The sequence below is a fragment of the Neolamprologus brichardi genome, chromosome 22, assembly GCF_056152115.1.
Source record: "Neolamprologus brichardi isolate AB-2024 chromosome 22, ASM5615211v1, whole genome shotgun sequence".
NCBI classification, from domain to species: domain Eukaryota; kingdom Metazoa; phylum Chordata; class Actinopteri; order Cichliformes; family Cichlidae; genus Neolamprologus; species Neolamprologus brichardi.
Genome location: NC_142124.1, coordinates 33,142,305 through 33,166,254, shown reverse-complemented (window position 1 = coordinate 33,166,254; position 23,950 = coordinate 33,142,305). Strand labels below are relative to the sequence as shown.

General features: G+C 43.1%; 1 protein-coding gene across 1 annotated transcript; it reads left to right on the top strand.

Moving 5' to 3' along the window:
• Window positions 1-97: 97 nt before the first annotated feature.
• Window positions 98-16,481, top strand: sema4ab (sema domain, immunoglobulin domain (Ig), transmembrane domain (TM) and short cytoplasmic domain, (semaphorin) 4Ab). The gene is made up of 14 exons (XM_087835294.1): window positions 98-215; window positions 1,610-1,770; window positions 2,703-2,762; window positions 2,990-3,088; window positions 3,273-3,366; window positions 4,379-4,501; window positions 4,754-4,881; window positions 6,480-6,661; window positions 7,498-7,642; window positions 10,350-10,539; window positions 10,680-10,795; window positions 11,607-11,770; window positions 13,802-13,896; window positions 14,186-16,481. The coding sequence occupies exons 1-14, from the start codon at window positions 119-121 to the stop codon at window positions 15,022-15,024; spliced, it is 2,493 nt and encodes an 830-aa protein (XP_087691420.1). The 5' UTR covers window positions 98-118; the 3' UTR covers window positions 15,025-16,481.
• The last annotated feature ends 7,469 nt before the right edge of the window (window positions 16,482-23,950 follow it).

Genomic DNA, 23,950 nt, shown 5'->3' with positions numbered 1-23,950 from the left:
GTAGGTAACGTGTGTGCATGTGTCTCAGATGGAGTGATGGACAGCAGAGTATGTGAACTTCAGTGAACTTCAGTGAACTTCAATGTAAACGAGGCCAGACTCCATTATTCCTGCTGTGATGGAGATCCCCATCCTGCTGCCTCTCGCCCTGGCCTTGCTGGGCTTTCTGTGCCCCTGTGTGACAACACTGACTCCCAGAGTCTCCTTCCCCATGGGTGAGTGAAGCCTTTGAAACATCACGCGCATTTTACCCCCTTTATCACGTTGGGTCATTAAATGTATCAGGGACAGAACGAAGCACAGCGATGTTTTTGTTCTCTCACGTCTTTCATTTACGAGATCGATTCTTGTGCACAAATATTGTTCTGAAACCTCGTGAATTTAAAAAAAGGGCAAAATCATGTTAATCAAATTAACTGTGATTCCAAACACAAATGTAGTTGACAGTCATGTTAGACGGAGTACTGTGAGATTGTACAGTGTCTGATTATAATGCGTGTTTCACATGTAAGTAAAGAAGAGGTTGCATAAAAACTAACAGCAACAGTATCCGTGCACAAACACTTTCAGATTTCGTCAGAGATGTTCGGTCAGGTTCTGGTTGGGCTCCCCAAGAACATCGACACAGTGAAGCCGCTCCTTTGTTATCTTGGCTGTGTTTCAGTACCTCTGGAGCAGGTTATCATCAAGGATGTCTCTGACCCTGACTAGTCCCCTAGTTCCTGATGGTGCATGATGCAGCCCCCACTGTGCTTCACAGTAGGGATGGTAGGGGCCAGGTGCTAAGCAGTGCCTCCAGAGTATCCTCCAGATGTGGTGCTTGGTATCCAGGCCACAGAGTTAGATCTTTGTCTCATCAGATCAGAGAATTTTGTTTTTCATGGTCTGAAAGTCCTTCAGGTGACTTTTCCACCTGGCCGTACAGGCCTGGTTGGTGGAGTGGTGCAGAGATGAGAAGTTTCTCTTTTCTCTACAAACCAACAGTGGAGTTCTTTGAGCTTCATCTACCTTAAAACGGCCCTTTGACTCCAAGCGCTGGTTCCAAACTTCTTCCTGAGGCCTCTGTGCTTATTGGGACCTTCAGTGCTGCAGAAATGTTTCCTCCCCCCAGATCTGTGCGTTGGTTTAATCCTGTCTCAGAGGTCGGCTCACAGTTGGTTGGACTTCACGGCTTGGTTTGTGCTCTGACATGCACTGTCAATTAGACAGGTGTGGCATCCAATCAGCTGGATTTCTCACCAGTCACGTGACACTTCACAGATTATCAGTGGAAACAGAATTGAGCTGACCTCGAGTTTGAGTGTCGTAGCTGTGAACACGTTTGTCATTCTGGACTTTTGTGTTTAAGCTTTGAGGTAAAAATGAATCAGGTTATAATGAAACGTGGATTCTTTCTGTGTGCACTGTGAATTGTGTGTTTAGTGGTGAATAAGTGACTTGATAGCGTGGTCACAATATTTTCTGTGACATAATAAACTTGGAAGAGACGTTTCGCAGACATCTAAACAGCTAACACTCTGTAGCCAGTTATATCTGGATCCTTTCAGTGATCTGTGGATATTTAATGCTAACGTGCTTTGTCCTGATACAAACTGCTGTTTGATAACAGATAGTCCTGGGAGACGTCTGATCCGCTTCAACAGCCACGACGTCAGCAACACCACCACGCTGCTGCTCAGTGAGGATGGGGACATATTATATGTTGGAGCCCGGGACTCTGTGTTAGCGCTGAATGTTAGCCACAAGGACAGCATCATCCTGAGGAACAAGGTAGGGGCTGACTGTTGACAGATGCACGCTTATGCATGTTGACATAAAGTCACTTGAGATTATGCAAATGCAGATCAGATAGTCTCTGTCAGGAATTAGACTGTGAGGCTCTAAACAGACGTCCATGTGACTGCCAAATGTTTATGACGACCCAACTGCAGAGACAGTGAAACAACCACGTCTGTGCCCTGCTGCTGGACTTCAAAGAAGCTTAACAGGAAGGACTACTTCCTTTTTACTTTTTAAGTATTTTAGGCAGAGTCTCTGTTGCCAAGTTAAAATATATTGAAATATTTATTGTGTTTAAAGCATGAAACACTGGCTAAAAAGCTCAAAGATAGACGAGTAACCTGACTGCTTCTATTTCCATTCTCTTTTTTTCACACTTGATGTTCAGACAGTAGTTTGAGGATTAGATCAGGACCTTTTCCACGTCTCATTTCTCGTGTACTTCTATGTTAGCTAAGCTTGCCACATCTTGGCACAATCCGATAATCCAGTCTGTGGACTAGGGAGTATGACTATGACTAGTTTGGCGTTTGTGTACTCGTATGTACCTCACACATTCAGTGTCACAGTTTGCAATAATCACACAGTAAAAAGTGAAAGCCTTTTTAACTGTTCCTGTTTGATGTGCTATTTAAGTCAGGAGACCACGATGCAGAACACAGTATTTTATGTAGAAGCAGGCAGCTTTTTAAAATCGCTAAATGAATTTGTAAAGGTCCTTCTAAACATTCGGACAAACACAAACTGGGTTAAATCCTTTGACTGTAAAACTTGTAGTAGTGCCTGCTTTGGTGTATTTAAAAAAATGCAGTCTCGAAAAGAAATGTTCTGGGCCGTGCTGTGATCTTTTACATCACGATCTTTACACAAACCTTCGGCTGTGGTTTATGTGAAGCACTTGATGAACTCTCCTCTTCTCTCAGCTGGACTGGAGTCCTTCACATGAAGACCTTGAGCAGTGCTCCATGAAGGGCAAGAAAATGGTAAGTGTTCTGTTTGAATGTATGAACAAATACTTTGAACCTGTTAAATTACAAATATACAAAGCAAACGAGACAAAGGTGCCAATAATGTACCAGCTGGCAGTTACAGTCCCTTTTGATGTACCATGAGAATGTTTGAAGTTGAACCAACAGGTCCTAGTTTAGACAAACCGTTAACAGTTTTACACGAGCTGGTTTTGTTGAAATGTTAAACTTTGTGTTTCCAGGCTGACTGTCCCAATTTCATACGTGTGCTGCAGTTCCTGAACACCAGCCACATCTATGCCTGTGGAACGTTCGCCTTCAGTCCACGCTGCACCTACGTCGTAAGGCGTTTAAGTTGTTAGTTTGTTTAACACTGTGACAGTGTTACAGTGTTACTCACTGTTTAGTGATTGTAGCATAAACGTGATACAAAAAAGCCTGAATTTCCATTTTGTGTGTTTGTAGAAATGGTCCATTTAGCATTCACTTCAGTAGCAGCTTGACTTTTTCTCCTTGTCTTCCCAGAACACTGACACATTAACAATGAGCCTCAAGCCTGATGAAGGGAGAGGTCGATGCCCCTATGACCCTTATCAACGCAATACGGCTCTCGTTGTAGGTGAGGAAATGATGCCACAGCATCACTGGATTATTACAACTCTATTTTGGTGTCTCCCAGTTATCCCTGTCCCAGTTATCCCTGTCCCGGTTATCCCTGTCCCGGTTATCCCTGTCCCGGTTATCCCTGTCCCGGTCATCCCTGTCCTGTCTCTGGCTGGTGGAAAATGCAGCACAGCTTCAGGATTTATTGGGGAATTCACAGCATGAAACTTGTGATGAATTCAAACACGAGCTGTTTTTGAAGTAGTAATGGTTCTTGCAGAGCTTATTACCTTCAGGCTGCAGCTGTGCAGTGTTTGCTGTGACCACCTTTATCCTTCATCACAGCCTGAACTCGGTTCAACACAGTAGGAACTTTGTTACAACTTTTCTTGTTATTTCTTTAATCGCTCTCAGGAATAGTCGTCCATGTTCTTGAAGGACATTTCAAACCTCTTATTTGAATGTTACCACAACCTGTAAATGCTTTTTTTTTTTTTTCGATTAGCGAAGGCTAATCCACGATGATGGGTGTGTTTTTACTGCTCTTACAACATGAAGCCATTACCAATCAGAATCTTTCCATTAGTAGATTTTTGATCATTGTTTTAAAGATCAAAGGCCTTATTTTATCTTTTACCTTGAAGAAGGTCGGAGGTCCAAAGTAAGGTGATATTTAGAATGTGCCTCAGTACAATGGCAGTAAGAAACACGGCTTTAAATGGCTTCATATATCATCATTATCACTTTGACCTGCAGATCAGTCTGTTGACCTTGAGGAGGTCAGAGGTCAAATGTGACATGACATTTTAAATCTTTATCAAATACTTTCTGCATGTTGATCGCGCACGCCACACATGCAAGTGAGAACTTTCATCGTGTTTACAGACAGTGTGTATGCACACAAACATGCTGCCAACAGTGTGTATGCACACAAACATGCTGCCAACAGCCACAAAGATGGTCGAATATATTTTCGTTGTGTCGCTGTTGCTCGTCAGTATGATGTTAAATGTTGTCATGTGTCTCAGATGGAGAGCTTTATACTGGCACTGTGGCAGACTACAGGGGGAACCGGCCAGTCATCTCAAGGCACCTCAGCGAGGGCAAGCGTGTCGACCTGAAGCTGGATGACACATTAGGATGGTTGGAGGGTGAGTGCAGCGAGTTCTTCCCCAACCTCAGATATTTGAAGTAGTTGAAGATAATGTTAGATACGTTTATGGTGTCTTAGATCAGTGTCAATCCATTTGTTTGCTGGCACATCTAAAGAAAACGAGCGTCTTGTCTGTTACCTGTTATGTGGTGGGAATCACAATTACTTGGATTTCCATCTTTACCGTGTCTTTCACACATTGTTTCCAGTAACTTACATTTCTGCTTATGTTACCTTCTGTTTGCCACAGATCCAACTTTCGTCAGTTCCACATTTATTCCAGATGAAGAGAAACTTTATTTCTTCTTCACTGAAGTGGGCAGAGAGTATGACTTCATCGACAAGTTCATCGTCTCCCGCGTCTCTCAGATCTGCGTGGTGAGTGGGAACGCCGGTGCTCGTCTACGAACCGTCCACAGAGATTCTGCAAAGACTCAGCAGAGCTCTGATATTTGGAATTTTCTCCCAGGAACAAACAAACTTCAGACCAAACCCGTCACACAAACACTAATAGTCCTCATTCAGACACAGGAAACAGACAGCCAGTCACATGTGTGTCCAAGGCCACAGATGCAGTTACAGCATAACAAACCTTAAAATGCACTGAAAGTTGTGTGTTTATGAAATACAATGGGTGAATGTGCAAAGCCTTTTTAGTGGTCAGTAAGGCTGAATGTAACCATTACAGGCTGTGATAACAACTTTGTCTCTTTTGATCTTCTCAACATGAACTGCAGTGATGTCACTATTTAAGAAATCCTCCTGGAAGGTAACTGACAGAGCAGGGGAACTTAGTCAGCAAGGTGAAGCTGAATTTGTGACTCCACCCACATGACTGGATGACATCTCCAAGATTTCTACCTGTCAGGATCAGTGTTGGTCAAGTTACTTGAAAAAAGTAATCAGTAACTAATTACTGATTACTTCCCCAAAAAAGTAATTCTGTTACTTTACTGATTACTTATTTTCAAAAGTAATTAATTACTTAGTTACTTAGTTACTTTAAACAAGATTTACAACCTGAATAGGTGATAAAGTGATAGATCTTTCAGCCCAATTCTACTTTTTCTGCATAATCATCATACAAAATGTAATCAAATGGAAAAGTCTCTTTTTAAAACTTGTTTTATTAGTTTTAATCTTTTAACTTTATGCATCAAGCAAACATTGAATTATATGGAACATTCTCTGACTGGAAGAAATTAGTTTAACATTTAAACCTATTTTCTGCACATTCCAGCACATAAAATAAAATATTTTTTGTGTTTACACTCAGTCTTTCAAATAGATGCAAGTAAAACACAGCAGAAAATAAATAAAGTCAAAGACTAGCGGTCCTGTTGCTCTATTTTCACCTGTAAAGCAGGAGTGGGGTAGGCGGAGGTTTACCCTGGTGCAGGTGTGCCGCGGTCAGTGGAAGAATCCGCGAGTTTCTCTGTGAGTTTCCCATTACGTCGTAGCTACTCGGTGCTTGTTTGGATGTTTAGGGGTTTTTTCGCTGTAAAAAGAAGTTTTCTTCCCACGCACAACGGACACTAATGTTTTTGTCACTTTTTATGGAATCAAACTCAAAGTAAGGTCAGTACTTCCACGCTTTAAACGCTGCACGCTCATACTCTCTCTGCACTCGATATATGATCCATTGTTGATCTGCACACAGCTGTTGTCACGAACGTCGCACTCGCTTACGTCACTGTCATGAGACGTTCTTGCAAAAAATCACGGTTTTAGTAACGCAGTAACGCAGTGTTCCTACGGGAAAGTAACGGTAATCTAATTACCGTTTTTGCAATAGTAATCCCTTACTTTACTCGTTACTTGAAAAAAGTAATCAGATTACAGTAACGCGTTACAAGTAACACGTTACTGCCCATCTCTGCTCAGGATTGTTATTCCTCTCATGTCATAATTCTGTAACTCTGACCTTTCTGTAATAATAAATAATGATAACATCACTGTGTTCTCTCATTTGTCAGAGTGATGTGGGAGGTCAGCGGACCCTGCAGCGACGCTGGACCACGTTCGCAAAAGCTCAGCTGCTTTGCCAAGCTGACCATGAGCTGCCCTATAATGTGCTCCAGGACATAGACACCCTCCTGCCTGCAGAGGGCGCTCCTGTGGATGACATACTCTTTTATGGCATATTCACCTCTCAGTGGTGAGTGATGATGTCTCCTGAAAAAAATCGCCATGTTTCCATTAATACAAACTTGCTGTAGAGATTGAGAAGCACAGTTTTCAGATCTTTGACCTACTGTGTAGGTGAAGCATGTGTAGATTTGATCTTTTGGGCATTTAGAAAACTGCAGTGATGTATCCACGCCATCTGACCGGGGAAGCATTCAAATCTGAGGGATGTGCTCTTCTGTACCAGTCAAGGAAGGCTCTCGTGATGCTCACGAGTCCTCCAGGCAGTCTTTCTGTGGCCTTCAGGGGCGAATTGAGGGTTGATATAACCAGTGCTGCACATAAGTGGTCCGCAGGTGTCAAAATAAAAGACGCGCACCAGATAAGAAGTTGCAACGTGCCGTAAGATTTTCAGGAGGAGGACAGACATTTGTTTAGAACTCTTAAAGATGTCAAGAAGCTCCTTTAAGCAGTTACTCTGGTGTTCCTCCACCTCCAAAGAATAGCAGAAGGAGTCCGAACCACAAAAGAAGCGCGTATTCTCAGAAAAGTGGTTGCAGGAGGTGAGCTGGCTTCAAACAAATGATGAACGCACAGAGATTTGGTGCAGAATGTGCCGTGAAAATCCCACTCTAGTGGACAAAAACAGCCTTTTATATGGACGCAAATGCACGTTGCAACTTCTTATCTGGTCTTTTATTTTGACAGCACATGCCACACTTATGTGCACCCATGGTTATAGAATACAACAGAGAAGAAATACTATTTAAAGGACGCACATTTAAGAATGAAACAAGTTGCATGCCGTAGTTTCATGTTTCTGATTCTTCCTGACTGTATTCTTAATGTTTGTTTTTGATTAACCAGGTCTGTCAACTCGGGGCGATCAGCAGTGTGCTCCTTCCGCCTCGCTGACATCAAATCGGCCTTTTCTGGTAACTACAAAGTCCTGAACCGGGACACATTACAGTGGAGTGCACGGGTTCAAGAGAAGGTCGCAAATCCAGGCGAGGTAAATGGTTACTTATGGAAACGTATTTAGAGTAAAGTCTCCATGAATCAGCGGGTGCACATGCACATGCAAAAACTCCATGTTCACAGCTGTGAGGAAGTTTATTCTCAGATGTAAAAGTTTCACGATTATTTGTCGTCGTCTTCCACGTCATTACTGCCGTCTCACTACTTTACTTCCTACTTCTGCTCTTGGTACCAAGTTCACACTTTTACAGTTAGCTTAGCATTCTTTACACAGACGTGGATAAAATTATTAGCATGAAATTTCACGTTTTTGTCAAAATTTTGACAAAACAGAGCAAAGGATTTCCAACATTTCTAAGCATGCTAGTTTTCTTTAGAAAGCATAAATTTATATATTTACTCACAATAATATAATTATCTGAGAAAGTGTTTTTTCCAGGGTCAGTATAAATCATCCCCTGAATAACAAACCAGGTTGTGCAATGATGTGCTTTAACGTTTTAAAGCTGAAAGCTTCTAAAATTAAGTTAAAACTGAGGTTCCAGTGTCTCGTGTCAGAGAAAGCAGCAAACCAAAGCAGCATGCCAAAAACCAAATCAAATCTGTTTACATGAGAAAAATGATTTTTGATGCTCACAAAGCAGGAGATGGATTCACAAAGTTATCGCAGCGTTTGCGAGTTGTTCTACTGAGATGTATCATCGAGAAATGTAATGAGAGCCGAACAGGACAGAACAACTGTTGCAGAGGTGAAAGATTTTAAGAAAATGCTGCCACAACATGAGTGAATGACTTGGCCGAGTTGGGAATTGGAGTCTCAAAGAAGATGATCCCTTGACTCCTTGACTCAGCCTGGAGCAGGGTTAGGGGAAGTGCGTGCTTTGGTCAGATGACATTAAACTACAGCTCTTTGAGATGCTCCTTATTTTTGGAGAAAACAATTCAGCGTCTCCACAGTGAAATGTGGTTCACAATCTTACAAGATGGCAGGTATGAAGAAGAAGGATATGTGACCTTTTTAAACCTCAAGCACTCAGCAGCAGAAACTGGGTCATCGTTTGTCTTCCAACATGACAACAACCAAAACATACGTCTCTCCTGGTGAACGTTATCGACTGACCTGCACAAAGCTCCGACTCAGATCTCGCTGAAAATCTGTGGGTGAACTGAAGAGAAGAGCCATCAAACCTGGAGGAGCTAAAACAGACTGCAGCCTGATGTACAGCAAAAAGTGAAGAATAGCATCGGGAGCTAATAATGTTAACCTCAGTATTTATTGGGTTTTTGGAAAGAGAAAAAAAAGTTTGGATGAAGTTATTTGGAAAGTTGTGTCAAAAATTCCTTCCTCTGTTTAGTAACACCTGGGAAATTCAGTTTAAAGTAAATGATATTTTTCTAAATGCAAAGATCCCTGATAACGACTGTGTTGAGTCTGTTCTTCCCGTTCCATGCAAGGCCACCTGGGTTGGCTGGAAGACTGTTTACTTAGCCTAGCAGGGCGAAGGACACTGTCTCAGCTGAACTCTGGACACGCACACACATACATATACTGATACTGATAAGCACTCACCGACGCATCGCCAACACCACCTCCAACGCTTACCTCCCCTCTGATGTGGACATCGGGTCAGTTGGAGGCGCAGTCGAAAGATTGCAGCAGTCCCAGATCAGATGTACACACTGGAACTCTTTCCCATGTTGCTTGTCTGTGTTTATTGTGCTATGGTGTGTTGATATCTGTGCATTCCTGTATTATCCTTTTGTGTTACACATTTCGATGTTTTTTTCCTCGCTACCTAGCCTGACCTGTCTCCCCAATGTGATGTTTGTGTATTGTATGTACGGTCGGCAAGGTCTGTCATCTCGGTTGTGGGCAAAAGACCTGCAACTGACACATAAAGGCTATCTCATCATCTCATTTCATCTCATATCTCATCATCTCATTTCATCTCATATCTCATCATCTCATCTCATCATCTCATATCTCATCTCCTCATCTCATCATCTCATCTCATCATCTCATCTCATCTCATCTCATCATCTCATATCATCTCTCATCATCTCATCATCTCATATCTCTCATCATCTCATCATCTCATCTCATCATCTCATCATCTCATCTCATCATCTCATATCATCTCTCATCAGCTCTCATCATCTCATCATCTCATATCATCTCTCATCATCTCATCATCTCATCTCATCTCATCATCTCATCATCTCATATCATCTCTCATCATCTCTCATCATCTCATCTCATATCTCATCATCTCATCATCTCATATCTCATCATCATCTCATCATCTCATCTCATCTCATATCTCATCATCTCATATCTCATCATCTCATCTCATCAAGCCCCAGATTTTAACATATTTCCTTTTCCATACTTTCATATTTCAACACACCCACTAATGTGTTCAGAATATTGTAAACCTATTAACATCGACACTGTAGTCTTTATTATAAATGTATTCTTAAAAATTCTTTAAATGCTGTATTTCACATTTCAAAGCGCTGTTCAGATTTGAAACATGTAACTATTGGCAACATAACACTTTGCAGCTACTAACGAAGAATCCCACAGGCTGACGTGTAGCCTGATAGTAAATACGAGCGTTGAGTTTTTGAGCAGCTTTGCTGATGGCACGCTCTCTGCTGCTGATAATGTGCGATTAAAAAAGTGCCGCACAAATGGAAATGAATACAAAATAATTAGTTTGTGTCCACTTTTGTGTTAGTGTGGCCTGCACAACGCCTCAGACAATGCCCTGCGCTTTGTCAAAGAGAACTTCCTGGCAGATGACAGTGTGCGACCAGTTGGAAGGAACCTGACCATGGTGTCTGCTGAAAACACCTACAGCCACCTGACTGTCCAGAGGGTCCAGGCAGCCAACGGCAAACACTACACTGTCCTGTTTCTGCTTACAGGTAGGACTGCAGGCAGAGCAGTAAAACACAGAAAGGCTGAACTCTTCCACGACTACCAGGCCTCACAGTACAGGTTTATATCCTCTCAGCACTTCTTCTTCAATAGTTTTCTGTTATTAATGATTTCTTTTCTGTTTCAGAGTCTGGTTACTTGCATAAAGCAGTGCTGCTACTCAGAGGGGCCCATATCATTGAGGAGATTCAGGTCTTTGAGCAGCCTCAGCCTGTCAAGAGCCTGAAGCTCTCCATACCCAAGGTGCACACCGCTGCTGACCTTTAATTGGTGGTTCAGTTCCATTTAGGTTTTTAGACTAGAGGCCAGATTTACTATTGGAGGCAATGGAGACAAAGTGGCAATAACCATAGAGAGTTCCTGTGTGCTGCTTTGAGTGTTAATTATTTATGTATTATTATTTAGCTCCAAGCTACTGTTACTGTACTGTTACTGCTAAATAAAACAAAGGAACTCGTAGGAAACACATCTCAAAGTCATGCTGGACATTCAAACTGGTATGGACCGAAGGAGACGTCAGGAACAAAAGGATGTCACATTGTTGAATGCAAATGAATTCAAAGACACTGAAAAATCAGAATGAAACTAATGATACGGCAGACTGGTCCATTTTGCCCAGATTCCATTGCAGCAACTCAAAGTAGTGCTCAGTCCTTTGTATGTTCCCCGTGTGCCTTCTATGCTTGCCTGACAGCATCAGGGGAATCTCCCAGTGAGACAGCAGGTAGTGTCGTGGGGAATCACCTCTGAGCTCAGGGACAGTCGGAGGTGCAAACTGGCAGCATCGAATGGGACATAATGTCCCAGAGGTTTACCGTGCACTCGGTTCAGTTATCTATTATTTTTTATGAACATGCTGGAGTCCTTAACTGATCAATTTGCAAGTCTGGGTAAAAAGTAGACTTGATCTGTGTTGTTCCAGATGTTCTGCAGGTAAACAGTTTGAACTCAGTTTTGCAAACTAGACAAAGTTTCTCCATCACGGTGAAGCAGAATGATGTCATTGCGACAGATTACTGAGAAATGTCTGAACGCTTATTCTGTCCCACTGCAGGGAGTAATTTACATCGGCACATCGGAGGGTGTCGTGAAGGTCCCGACAGCTAACTGTTCTTTTTACTGGACCTGTGCTCAGTGTGTCCTGGCCCGAGATCCCTTCTGTGGTTGGGATCCTGCCAGCAGGGTCTGTGTGATGGTCTCTACAACAAACACTAACCTGTGAGTAACACCACACTTTTATTACGATTAATACGTTCAGCACACACGATCTGCTCACATGTTTTATTATGAAACACGAGGTTGCACAATGAAACTACATCAGCTGAGGAAGGAGTCGTTAATACCAAACTGTGCAAAGCTAGTCAACTTTTATTCTTGACCTTGTAGCTTTTGAGCCAGTAGCAGTATACAGGGTGGGCCATTTATATGGATACACCGTAATAAAATGGGAATGGTTGGTGATATTAAAGTCCTGTTTGTGGCACATTAGTATATGTGAGGGGGCAAACTCCTCAAGATGGGTGGTGACCATGGTGGCCATTTAGAAGTCGGCCATCTTGGATACAACTTTTGTCTTTCCAATAGGAAGAGGGTCATGTGACACATCAAACTTATTGGTAATGTGACAAGAAAAACAATGGTGTGCTTGGTTTCAACGTAACTTTATTCTTTCATGAGTTATTTACAAGTTTCTGACTACTTATAAAATGTGTTCAATGTGCTGCCCATTGTGTTGGATTGTCAATGCAACCTTCTTCTCCCACTCTTCACACACTGATAGCAACACCACAGGAGAAATGCCAGCACAGGCATCCAGTATCTGTAGTTTCAGGTGCTGCACATCTCGTATCTTCACACCATAGACAATTGCCTTCAGATGACCCCAAAGATAAAAGTCTAAGAGGGTCAGATCGGGAGACTTTGGGGGCCATTCAACTGGCCCACGACGACCAATCCACTTTCCAGGAAACTGGTCATCTAGGAATGCTCGGACCTGGCACCCATAATGTGGTGGTGCACCATCTTGCTGGAAAAACTCAGGGAACGTGCCAGCTTCAGTGCCTAAAGAGGGAAACACATCATCATGTAGCAATTTCAAATATCCAGTGGCCTTGAGATTTACATTGATGAAGAATGGACCCACTATCGTTGTACCCCATATACCACATCAAACCATCACTTTTGTTGTCCCAACAGTCTTGGAGGGATCCATCCAATGTGGGTTAGTGTCAGACCAATAGCGGTGGTTTTGTTTGTTAACTTCAGCATTCGCATAAAGGTTTGCCTCATCACTGAACAAAATCTTCTGCGTGAACTGAGGGTCCTGTTCCAGTTATTGTTTTGCCCATTCTGCAGATTCTGTGCTGATCTGGGTCATCCTCATTGAGATGCTGCAGTAGCTGGAGTTTGTAAGGGTGCCATTTGTGAGTAGCTAATATCCGCCGAAGGGATGTTCGACTAATGCCACTCTCCAGTGACATGCAGCGAGTGCTACGCTGTGGGCTCTTGCTGAATGAAGCTAGGACAGCCACTGATGTTTCTTCATTAGTGACAGTTTTCTTGCGTCCACATTTTGGCAAATCCAACACTGAACCAGTTTCACGAAACTTAGCAAGCAGTTTGCTAACTGTAGCATGGGAGATGGGTGGTCTCGTAGGGTGTCTTGCATTGAAATCTGCTGCAATGACCCGGTTACTGCATTCACCAGATATCAACACAATTTCGATCCGCTCCTCACGTGTTAACCTCTTCGACATGTCAATGGCTGTGAACAAAGAGAAACTTGTAAATAACTCATGAAAGAATAAAGTTACGTTGAAACCAAGCACACCATTGTTTTTCTTGTGACATTACCAATAAGTTTGATGTGTCACATGGCCCTCTTCCTATTGGAAAGACAAAAGTTGTATCCAAGATGGCCGACTTCTAAATGGCCACCATGGTCACCACCCATCTTGAGGAGTTTGCCCCCTCATGTATACTAATGTGCCACAAACAGGACTTTAATATCACCAACCATTCCCATTTTATTACGGTGTATCCATATAAATGGCCCTCCCTGTACTTGGGTTTGTACTTTGCCCAAGGATATTTGGCAGATTGAAGCAGCCACCAAACCACCAACCTTCCAATTAATAGATGACTGCTTTGTGAATTTCATGTTTTTACTTCTGGTTTGAGGATTGGTCATCAGTGGGGAATCTGTGAAACTTAGTGCCCACCTTCTCTGTTAATGGTTTCCCTCCTCAGAGGCCAGGACATAGAAAGAGGAAACGCTGAAGAGGCATGCAGCAGTGTTTCATTAAATCATAAGAGCAGATTTGGTCCAAACAAACTTCCTGCGGGTGAGTATAACATCTTTTTAATATCTATTTTAGTCTAAAGATTAAACGGAGGAGAAAAGTCTAAAAGGAATGAAATAAATCATGAAAAGTCCCACGTCTGAGGTTTTGTGTGGGCTGTGAGTCAAACATATAAAACATGAATTTGCTTTATTTAACTTTTACTTTTCTAATTTAGACATGATTGTGTGAAGTTCAGATTTTTGCAATAGATTCTTGTTTAGAAGCACGGTCATTGTTTCTGTGATATCCGAACACCTGTTTCTGATGCAAACTATCATCTGTATGTCAGCCTCGTGTCCTCCAGGCGAGCTGGTGTCTGTGTCTCTGAACGAAGTCGTGCGTCTGCAGTGTCCTGCAGCATCACGGCTGTCTCAGCAGCTCTGGGAGCGTCCCAACAGTCGGCTGTCCTCAGACTTGTATCTGAACCTGGAGGATGGGAGTCTGAGCTTTGTGGCCACCCCTGCCACACTGGGCCACTACCTCTGCCTGTCCACTGAAAATGGCTACCAACAGACTATGGCCATCTATCATGTCAAGCAGAAGACCAGCCCTCTGTCTCAAACTCCAACCAGCTACACCCAGCCTCGGACAAATGCAATACCCACAACACAATCTATGGCCAAGCCGGGATCTGGACTCCACATATCTGTAGGAACTTTCCCTGAAAGAACAGAAACGCACCACGGACAGTCTAAGACAACGCCATCCAACAGGAACACTCAAGTCACCACCAGACAGCTGGGCAAAAACCTGACCTTATGGACAAAAGAGCCTCGACAGAGAGAATTAGAGCTCCGGGATGGGGAAGCGCTGCTGGCCGCCCAAGCCCCGTGCTATTTAAAGGAGCTGGTAATTGTGTCGCTTTTGCTAGTGCTGTCCCTCAGTTTGTTAATCACCATATTTCTGTTTGTCGTCACACAGCGCTGCAACCGCAGGACAGCCCCACAAGCAGCAACCGTAACCATAGACTCTGACAGAAGGACCCCTGTAGAGCAGGAGGCCCGAAGGGCGAATGTGTTTCTGAGCAAAAGGAACGAACAAGAACAGCAAAGTGGACACGGCAGCGAGTTGGTTTGTAACGCTGCGCTTTCAGGTTCTAATGGACATTTGCCTAACACCCCCATCTAAACAGAGGTCCAGTGTTACAGATGAAAAAAGTCACATGGCACTCAAAGACTCTTTTGCAACAGGAGGAAAAAGTTTTTTAAAACTTTATTTGACGGGCCAGGAAGTAACACAAACCATTTTAAAGTGGTTTTCATGGGATTTGACTTATTATTCTATACATGCAGTTTTGCATTGAAATTACAGCTCAGTTTAGGTCACAAATAAGGTCCCATATGCAACTGTGGCTGCTGAGGGTGGCCATCCTAATCGGTAAGATCTGTGATCGTACTAATAAATCAAAGAACTGTGCGTGGGAACAGCCACTTACTGGCAGCATTTGTGAGTATTGTTGTGGTGGAATAAGAGGTGTGGGGAAATAATGTCTCACAAATATAAAGCTTCAACCGTTACACCTAAGTGCCAGACCCTTACTCGAACCCTCAAACAGGCCTTTGAAGGGTTGTGAAAAATGTCTTCCACAGTGTCATTGCTGTGATCTCAAATAGCCGGACAACAACACACAACAAGACGGAACAAGACTGTAAAATTACACAATTCTGCCTGTTCTGCTTAGCTACATTTGGAACAGGCACAATTGCTGTATAAGCGTGTGTGTTGTAGCTGCCCAGTCTTTTTCACAGCTTGAACTGGTGTATTGATGGAGATCAAACATTTGTCACACTTGGTACTGGACCTGCTGAGGTCCCAGTTCTGATAACTGACTTGTCTGTAACACTTTCACTGCTGATTGCCTGAAGCTGACACGCTTTCGTGTGGAAACAACTGGAATAAAGTTTGCACACAGACTGATTTAGCAGCTGTTTCTGGCAGCCGTAGTTTTGGTGGTCAGTGATTGTGTTCTCCTAAACTGTAACATTTGGGTATTTGTAATTAGTGGTGACAAAAACCTGGTTAAAATCTCTCTGAACAGGAGCACTGATCCAATGAAAAGCATAACTGTTGATTAGCTGTGACGTGTTCTGGTTGGTCGTCTTATTATAGCTGGTTATGTTCTGACTATTCTGTTCTCTCTTGATAGCTTCATTTGGTAAAAGGTGCAGTTCTGTCCAATGCAGCTGCTTCTTTAAATATTTTTAGAGATTAGTCAAATGCAACACCAGTAACTGCCACAGTCGGACAGTTGTACAGTTGTATGAACCTTTTAGAACAAAAGATCATTCGTTTCCATTTTGATCAAAATGTGTAAGGATCAGAAAATGTATCCAAAGACGTGTGTGTGTGTGTGTGTGTGTGTGTGTGTGTTCACATAACTTTGTAGCACATGGTCAGGGTGAGTCAGCCAAGTTTCTTGTGTGACAGAACAAAGTGATGTGCCTTTGCTACATGTTATGTGACGATCCTGTTTGTACTTCTCACCATTTGGACACGTCAATAAAAAATCATCCACAACTGTAATAAAGACTCAACATATTTATATTCACCTCAATAAACATGTTTCTGAAATGTTACAAAATATATAAAAAAAACATCACATTTGGTTTTATGTCTCAATTTTTTAATGACTTGGACATCCATCTGCTCTGCCATCACTCAAGTCCTCAGGATGCTTCTTTACAGCACTCAATGAACTTCTGTTAAAACCCAAGTAAACTACACAATTCACTAATAAAACCACCTTTCGCAGCATTAACTTGAACTTGACGTCTTTCACGTTGTTGTGGAGGAATTTTGTCCCGCTGCTTTACAGGGTTCCTTCGGTTCATTGATCCATAGTGTCTTTAACCCTTTAAAGCCGGTCAGAGCAGCACGCTCTGTTTTGCGTAACTATTTTTAAATCCTTGTAGCTCTGCAACCACATAAGCTAGCGCAATCATTTTTTTTGCATATGAAACCGGAGGAGTTGTACTTACATCTTATGCCATCAGCTTGTCCTCGGTCACAGTTTTCTTCCACATATAGTTTTGCAAAAACTGCATAAAAAGCACTTGCAGCAACAAAAACATAATATTCCAGAAACACGCTTTGCCGATCTGATCAGCTGTTCGTAACACTTCCTACGTTGGATTAGACGTCAGAGCGAACTTTCGCATGTCCGCCATGACCTGCCCGAAACCAGAAGTGACGTCATTTTCGCGGAAATGTAGTTTTTCACCATCAGGGCCTCATGAGCCTATACTGGTGTTTTTAAAAGTTATCTTTGACTTTCTGACTTTCTGTGTTGTTTCTGGGATGCTTAGGACTCATATTGCACTGCTGGAAATAGTTTATTTTGATGCATATGCTGCTTTTTTGCAAATTTGCATTATAATATTTATTTTCGGTTATCCTGCAGTATATAAAAATTGGTGTATTTCAAAAATAAAACTATGAAGACACTTAAAATAAATTTCCTGTGGTGGGAAACTATTTTGTGCAACTTTTTTGTATTTACAGTTTTGAGGGATAAGCCTCTTAAATTTCTCTAACTAGAAATATATGTTAAAAAACAAAAACGATTTTCAATTTTTTTGTAGTTTATTGCACTTTTTTGCAATTTATGTAATTACTATGCACTTAATGCAGACATATTATTAAAATTTGGGCTGTAATGGTTGTATTGATGTATAGCAACTTGAAATGCTCCCAAAAATGGCTCCACAGCATGTAAACATATAATATAAGCTCTGGCAGACTTGGTTCTATGGTAGGTCTTAAAGGGTTAAGGTCCTGCCACAGCATGTCATTCAGATTGGTTTGCTTGTATATTTACTGTTGTGCTTGGGATCATTGTCCTGCTGCGTGATCCAATTTAGGCAAAGCTCTAGCTGTCAGAAAGATGGACTCACATTTGGTTTTAGAACGCTTTAGTATATAGAGAAGGTGCCCAGGTCCTTTGGAGCCCTCCACCATCACGCGTGACATTTGGTAAGAGATGTTTGTGCTGAAATGCTGTTTAGTTCTCACCATATGTGATGCTGTACATTAAGGATAAACATCTCCACTTAGTTCTTTGGACAAACAGGAAGTAAAATGGTTTGTTTAGATTCAACTTTTCAAACCTAAGCTGTGCTGGCATATTCTTGGTTTGGTCACGTTTTCTTCAACTTTGAGTTTCTCTCCCGACTGTTTCCATCCTGCTGTGTCTGAGCCAACTGACTGACATGTTTCATTTCCACGTTCATAAAGCTGCTATTGAACCTCACAGCAGAAGGAATTGGTTTGTTTTTATTAACACTTTATTACCAATTTAAGATTAGTTTTGTAGCACCGCTTTTCTCTCGATGCCCAATGGTTTGTCAGAATTGCTCTGAAGCAGATGGGAAGTCTTTTCGACGGCCTCTCCAAACTCACATGCTGGAATTCTTGTTTCAACCACCACCTGGGCTGCATTTTGCTTGGCCTGCTCATACGTGTCAGCTGCTTCTGAGAGGCTACCCCTCTGCCAGGGGGTTCCCAGCACACCCCATGTTTAGGTGTGCTAAGCCTGTCCTGCATCCTCCCCTGCCTCCCCTTCCTTACCAAAGAGGTGATGTTGTATGTCCCAATAGCAGGGATTGGTCCATCAGTGCCCTTCCTTTAACCGCAATCAGACACACGATGCACCCAACCCTAACACCACCTCCTGCTGGTGGTGGGCCTACACTGCCCATGCAGCTTCTGCAGGCTGCACCTGGCCAGGCCCCATGGGCTAAAGCCAGAGGGCCAGGCACTCTCCGTTGCACTCCCTCCCCAGGCCTGGCTCCAGGGAGGACCCCGGTAACCCTTTCCCACGCAGGGACACAGGTAAGTAAGTAAAGTGTATTTACATACACCGACATGAAGAAAGAAAAGGGTCGTGTCCAAATTCATGGGCTGCTTCCTCCTGAGGCCGCATTTGTAGACCGATAATGTCACAGCGACGCGCCGAAGGCTGTCCAAATTCATAGACTCCTCCGAATGCAGCCGACAAATGCGTCCTCCTTTTCCCCGAATTTGAAGGATGGGTCGGGTGTATCCTTCGTGGCCTACCATATCCCAGAATTCATAGCGCGGCCCAGCCAAACTCCAGTTTCCAACAATGGCGGCCGCTACTAAGTTTTAAAGTTACTCTTATTAATCTTTCTGGGTCATAAAATAAACTTTTAACATATTTTCAGGCGAGAAAGTAGCTGTGTAAACATCAAATATCTGCTCGGTTTATCAAGATATCGCATATTTGCAAAAGTGCTTTGACGTTTTCGGAGACGTTTGTTAGCCGATAGCTCGCCGGGAGCTCGAGGGTCACTGAAGCCGCCGAGAACGGCACAACTCCCGGCACGTCATGTTCAGATCACCGCGGAGTTTCGCTGCTCAGGTTAAACGTAATATATAAGTCACTTAGACAACCTAAAAATGTTATTGTTGGGCTTTTTTCAGTGTTTTATTTGTTCGTGAGTAAATCGGTTTGGCTGAGATTAAAGTGATTAGATTAGATAAAATAAAACTTTATTAATCCCCTGGGTGGGTTCCTCCTTGGTTTTTACACAGCTGACTAAACATCAAACAGAAAACTGATTAAACAGAAGTGTGAGACAGTCGAGAGTTTACTCCAGTGTCCTGTTATATTTTAGATAGCAAGGAGCAGACGGCGAGTTTATTAAACTCCACCGTGACAGCGGTGACGCTAATCAGAAGGCTAGACCGTCCAATTTCACGGCCGTTTACTTCCGGCCTACCCGACCTCCTGAGGACCCGGCCCACGTAGACCGCGAAGGCCGGGTCCTCAGGAGGATGCAGCCCATGAATTTGGACACGACCAAGGTCATGAAGTTTTGTTACTCGTGGGAGTCCATTGAATCACTCATTGTCTTCCCCCTCACCCAGGACCAATTTGTCTTGGGAGACCCTCGTCAACATACAGTGGGGCAAAAAAGTATTTAGTCAGCCACCGATTGTGCAAGTTCCCCCACTTAAAATGATGACAGAGGTCAGTAATTTGCACCAGAGGTACACTTCAACTGTGAGAGACAGAATGTGAAAAAAAAATCCATGAATTCACATGGTAGGATTTGTAAAGAATTTATTCGTAAATCAGGGTGGAAAATAAGTATTTGGTCAATAACAAAAAATACTACTCAATACTTTGTAACATAACCTTTGTTGGCAATAACAGAGGTCAAACGTTTACTATAGGTCTTTACCAGGTTTGCACACACAGTAGCTGGTATTTTGGCCCATTCCTCCATGCAGATCTTCTCAAGAGCAGTGATGTTTTGGGGCTGTCGCCGAGCAACACGGACTTTCAACTCCCGCCACAGATTTTCTATGGGGTTGAGGTCTGGAGACTGGCTAGGCCACTCCAGGACTTTCAAATGCTTCTTACGGAGCCACTCCTTTGTTGCCCGGGCGGTGTGTTTTGGATCATTGTCATGTTGGAAGACCCAGCCTCGTTTCATCTTCAAAGTTCTCACTGATGGAAGGAGGTTTTGGCTCAAAATCTCACGATACTTGGCCCCATTCATTCTGTCCTTAACACGGATCAGTCGTCCTGTCCCCTTGGCAGAAAAACAGCCCCATAGCATGATGTTTCCACCCCCATGCTTCACAGTAGGTATGGTGTTCTTGGGATGCAACTCAGTATTCTTCTTCCTCCAAACACGACGAGTTGAGTTTATACCAAAAAGTTCTACTTTGGTTTCATCTGACCACATGACATTCTCCCAATCCTCTGCTGTATCATCCATGTGCTCTCTGGCAAACTTCAGACGGGCCTGGACATGCACTGGCTTCAGCAGCGGAACACGTCTGGCACTGTGGGATTTGATTCCCTGCCGTTGTAGTGTGTTACTGATGGTGACCTTTGTTACTTTGGTCCCAGCTCTCTGCAGGTCATTCACCAGGTCCCCCCGTGTGGTTCTGGGATCTTTGCTCACCGTTCTCATGATCATTTTGACCCCACGGGATGAGATCTTGCGTGGAGCCCCAGATCGAGGGAGATTATCAGTGGTTTTGTATGTCTTCCATTTTCTGATGATTGCTCCCACAGTTGATTTTTTCACACCAAGCTGCTTGCCTATTGTAGATTCACTCTTCCCAGTCTGGTGCAGGTCTACAATTCTTTTCCTGGTGTCCTTCGAAAGCTCTTTGGTCTTGGCCATGGCGGAGTTTGGAGTCTGACTGGTTGAGGCTGTGGACAGGTGTCTTTTATACAGATGATGAGGTCAAACAGGTGCCATTCATACAGGTAACAAGTGGGGGACAGAAAAGCTTCTTACAGAAGACGTTACAGGTCTGTGAGAGCCAGGGATTTTCCTTGTTTGAGGTGACCAAATACTTATTTTCCACCCTGATTTATGAATAAATTCTTTACAAATCCTACCATGTGAATTCATGGATTTTTTTTTCACATTCTGTCTCTCACAGTTGAAGTGTACCTCTGGTGCAAATTACTGACCTCTGTCATCATTTTAAGTGGGGGAACTTGCACAATCGGTGGCTGACTAAATACTTTTTTGCCCCACTGTAGCCTCTGAGATCACGGAAAAAGTGGCGTTTTACTCACATGGAGTATTGTGTGTGTGTGGTGGGGGGGGGGGGGGGGGGGGGGGGGGAAGTACTGCTGACATCAACTGGGGACATTGTTGGGCAGTGGAAGAAGTATTTTGAGGACCTCTTCACCACTAACACGTCTTCTGTAGAGGAGAAACAGTCTGAGGATGAGGAGAACTTGCTCATCTGTAGGGACGAGGTCACTGAGGCTGTTAATCTTCCTCTTGTGTTCCCCTTGTTGCATAAATCTTGGTAATAGTCCTGCCACTAAACAGTGTATACTATATTTCTCTGGATCAGCTGGAGCTTTCTTTTGGCGCCTTCCCAGCTTTGACGAATGTCCAGCTGGGATAACCACATTTACTCAGGGCCTTCTTGATGTTCTTCTGCCTCCCTGGCTGCTGTGTCAGTGGGATGATGTTCGCTCTGTGTTGTAGCGTCCTGATGACACCCAGTTTGTGCTCCAATGGATGGCAACCTGATCCGTATGCACTGGTTTACGGTACACGTCGACTTTAAATGTCCCTCATTACTGATGGGAATTTCACAGGGTATCCTCCCTGGTGAACTTGATGTGTTTGTCCACTGAGATAATGTGAACAGGGAATTTCGGTACGTCCTGAGATTTGATTAAAATGTCTTAAGCAGTGGAAAAGTTATTTTGAATTTAATGGCAAGAATATGCCAGACAGAGCCATGTTTACCAACGTAAGCACTTTGGTGTACCTTCAGTTTTACATGTGCTATATAAGTAAAGTTGTATTGCAACGTGTGTCGTCTTCTCTTCTTCAGCAGCTTATAAACATCTGGAAACTGAGGAGCCCAGTTGCTGGACTTTGTTGTAAAATGTGAGAACTTGTAGAATAAAACTTGAGAATGTGTCATTTTTACACACTTGTGTTTTAAGTTTACAGTTACAGAAAAAATATGAAAGTACTGAGGAAGACTCTTTGAAGGAAACTTGGCTCCCTGTGGTTGTCAGTCCAGCATGGTGGACTTCTTGGTCTTCTGCCTTCTGATTGGCTGACCTCCACTTCTCCAGTTCCTTGAACGTCCCCATTGTTCTGAGTACTGGAGAGTCAGACAGTGCTGTCACATGAGTAATTCTTATGTTGGCAAAGAGAAAGTACCACTTATAATCAATTCCAATCATTAAAAAGTCAATGGCCTTGTAAAGTTAAAAGACACTGTAGACCCTTCAGCACGACCCTTTAAAAAAAAAGTGAGTTTTTATGCATAATTTAGACCCTGTTCGAATTAAAGAAAGTCTAAAATAAATTCAAACTTGTGCACCCATTTCCTCTTTTTTAATGTCATTAATAATGTATGCTGCACAATCTTTCCACCCTGGAAAAAAAAAAACAAGAAACAAAGAAATCACCAGGTAGATTTTTTTGTCAAGTTTTAAATCAGCAAACAAATTTTACTATCAGACAGATAACCCGGGTAAGTATAAAAGGCAGTTTTAAAATTTCATTTATTTCATTTAAGCGGCACGGTGGTTAGCTCTGTTGCCGCACAGCAAGAAGGTCCTGAGTTCAATTCCAACATCAGGCCGGGGTCTTTCTGTGTGGAGTTTGCATGTTCTCCCCGTGTTTGCGTGGGTTCCCTCCGGGTACTCCGGCTTCCTCCCACCATCCAAAGACATGCAGCTTGTGGGGATAGGTTAATTGGCTAATCCAAATTGCCACTAGGTGTGAATGTGAGTGCGAATGGTTGTCTGTCTCTGTGTGTTGGCCCTGCGACAGACTGGCGACCTGTCCAGGGTGTACCCCGCCTCTCGCCCTATGACAGCTGGGATAGGCTCCAGCGCCCCCCGCGACCCTGAAAAGGATAAGCGAATGAATGGATGGATGGATGGATGGATTTATTTCATTTATTAATGGGAAAAGCTGCACGTGCCTTGGTATAAAAAAGTGATTGACCCCTGAACTTAATAACTGGTTGAGCCACTGTTGGCAGTCACAGCAGCACAGGAACAGAGCAGGAGGGAGACAGCCAGGAGCAACAACAAGGGACAGCATCGACAGAAAATAAGTGACACCAAGAAAAGAAGTAAAATCTTTAACCATTTCAATTATATTAACAATACAAAGGCAGAGTGTAGAGTCTGCAAGAAAAGGATATCATACAGAGCCGGCTCCACAAACAGCCTGCACAGCAACCTGAGAACTGTCCACCCATCAAATAAAACACAGTCAGTTGAGTGTGATATTAATGAAGGTGCGAGTGTGTCTACTGCAACTGCTGCTGCTTCACCTACAGCATCATGCAGTACACACCACAAGCACCTAAACAACCCAGAGCTCTATGAGACAGTTTTTGCAGAAGTCTGTGACCCAGCAAGACAGAACTCAAGTGATGAAGAACTGGCAAAAATGACTGCACTTAATTTCCCACCATTTTCAGTTGTGGATGATAAAGTTTTCAGGAAGTTTATTCATGCACTGAATCCTATTTTATATTGTTGTTGATAATAAATTAATTAAAGCAACAAAAC

Bases quoted from the DNA above. Each gene is read 5' to 3' on its own strand.
- sema4ab (XM_087835294.1), top strand. From the start codon at position 119: ATGGAGATCCCCATCCTGCTGCCTCTCGCCCTGGCCTTGCTGGGCTTT. The intron at 2,763-2,989 runs GTAAGTGTTCTG...TTGTGTTTCCAG, and splicing joins CCATGAAGGGCAAGAAAATG to GCTGACTGTCCCAATTTCAT. The intron at 3,089-3,272 runs GTAAGGCGTTTA...TTGTCTTCCCAG, and splicing joins GTCCACGCTGCACCTACGTC to AACACTGACACATTAACAAT.